General features: G+C 54.0%; 1 protein-coding gene across 1 annotated transcript in view; it reads left to right on the top strand.

Moving 5' to 3' along the window:
• The window catches only part of LOC116256605 (uncharacterized), a 1,162-nt gene extending 43 nt beyond the window's left edge, over window positions 1–1,119 (top strand). Inside the window, exons 2-3 of the mRNA XM_031633003.1 lie at window positions 112–246; window positions 394–1,119. Coding sequence (XP_031488863.1) covers window positions 112–246; window positions 394–1,119 — 861 coding nt within the window. The remainder of the gene's footprint in view (window positions 1–111; window positions 247–393) is intronic.
• The last annotated feature ends 1,077 nt before the right edge of the window (window positions 1,120–2,196 follow it).

Raw genomic sequence — 2,196 nt, 5'->3', positions numbered from 1 at the left:
CGTCGGACAGCCACGAGTTCTCGATGCCATTTTCCTGCTAGTCAGAATGATCGGCGACTTTTCGATTGGCGGCATGGCTTTGCGGCAGTCGTTTCTTCCTTCTGGGTCCAGGTTCCTCTACCAGCTGCTTCTCAGTCGCCTGCTTCAGATGCTAGCTCTATCTTCTTTGGTTCTTTCAGACTGCCTTGGCCTGGGCCTACTTTTCCTGGTGCACGGGGTCTGCCTTTCTCGGTAGAGGTCCCACAGGTCCTTAGCCCTGGTGGTTTGCCGCACCAGTTTTCTTCGCTCCACGAGCTCTTGCCACCTTAGCTCCCGCCTTTGCTTCCTTCATCGCTAGATGCGGCCCTGCCTTCTCGGTGGTGCCCTGCCTGCTCTTTGCCATGCTCCCACAAGGTGCTGCTTGCTGCTCCGCCTGATGGTGGTGTCATCCGGTCCTTTGAACCGTCACAGTCAGCTGCCCACCCGTCAGCAGGGGGTCGCCCCCTTGAGGTAACTGTTGTTGCTTGTTCTTTCTCGACTGCGGCCTCTGTTGCTTTGACCTCTATCGATTCGTCTCCCATAGCCAGCCCATCTCCTTCTGTTGCCTGTTCCTTACTACTTACCCTTGTTACCGGCCCCCCTATGCCCCTCCTACCATCCATGACCGCCTCCTTTGCCCACCTACTCTGGTTTTCTTCTGTTTCCATTGACAGTTGCATTGTCGCTAGCTTGCCTTCCCTGCGTGTTTTGCACCCCGCACTCAACCGCGGTTATTCTCGCAACCCCACCTGCTTGCCCCTTCCCCCGGTTAGCCCTGCCCTCCCCCACCTCCCTTGTGTTGGCACTTTTTCCCCCACCTTGTGTTCTGATCCTGCGTCCACTGCTACCCCCTCATCCTCCCCTCCGCCTCCTGCTCGGTTGCCTGGTCCCACCACCGGACCTTCTGTTTCTCCTCTCTTGCCCGATAGGTTGCCACCTGTTTCTCCCTTGTTAAACGCTGAGCTAGGCATCTCCCTTCCGGATGCGCTTGCCTCTCTTAAGGTCACGCTTCCTCAGGAGCAGCTTGATTTTTTGCGTTCTTCATTTGTTGCTATTGTTGCGCCGGCCTCCCACTCCAACCTTACTAGGTTGCGGCGATAATTGCGTAGAATCAGGGCTTCTGCGCCCTCCATCCTCCCTCCTGGTACTGCTAGAGTGGCCAGGCGTACGCCTCCTCACACGGTTTCTTCATGAGGGTTGTGTGTTGGAACGTGCGGGGCTTGGGAGCTCGTTTTAAGCGTAGATATCTCTCTACTTGGGTGCGTCAGCATGGACCTTCCTTGCTTATCGTGGTTGAGACCAAATTGTCTGTGATTTCTCACGCCTATGTTCGTACATTGTTGCGTCAACCGTCCTTTGGGTTTCTCCCGCCTAATGGCGTTGCTGGGGGCATCTTGCTGGCCTGGTCTCCTTCTCTTACGGGGGAAGTGGTGCATGTTGGTCATTACTTTATCTCGGTCGTTCTCAATGGTCTCTGGCCCAATGGTCCAGTCTTAGTTACTGTGGTCTATGGCCATTGCGTTGGGGCCTTGCATGACCAATTGTGGGATGAGCTGCATCATGCTCGTCAGGTTGTTTCCTAGCCTTGGCTTTTGGCGGGGGACTTCAATTGTTTGCTTAGCCCTGACGACTCTTCATCTCATGTCTCTTCCGATCCATCTATGTCGGCTTTTCGTTCGTTCATTGATGAGTTCGGTCTTTTTGACATGCCTCTGAGCAATGGCAAGTTTACTTGGTTCAACAATAGGAATCCTCCAATTCTCCGTAGGTTGGACCGAGTCTTCCTCTCACCTAAGCTTTTCTCTACTTTTCCTTCGTCCTAATTGGTTCTTGGGCCAAGACACTTGTCTGATCATGCTCCGTTGCTCCTTTCCCTTCTTCGGGGTGGGGTTGGTTCCGAGCGTGCCAGGTTTCGTTTTGAGCTTTGGTGGCTTCGAGATGAGACCGTTGTGGCTGTCGTCCCTAAATGGTAGGCTTTCACCATCAATGGTAGGTGGGCTGCTTTCAGGATCTCGCGGAAGTTGCACTCCATCAGGAGGGAGATTTTTGCCTAGAAGCACATTTTCTGGAGCGAAAAGTTTTCTGAGGTGACCGGTTGGGATGAAGAGATCCTGTCCCTCCAATCTCCTGACACTGTTTCTGCGAATCAGTCTTCCCGCCTCCTTTGTCTCCAGAGTC

This window comes from Nymphaea colorata, chromosome 6 (assembly GCF_008831285.2).
Source record: "Nymphaea colorata isolate Beijing-Zhang1983 chromosome 6, ASM883128v2, whole genome shotgun sequence".
NCBI classification, from domain to species: domain Eukaryota; kingdom Viridiplantae; phylum Streptophyta; class Magnoliopsida; order Nymphaeales; family Nymphaeaceae; genus Nymphaea; species Nymphaea colorata.
This window is presented reverse-complemented; position numbering and strand designations above follow the sequence as displayed.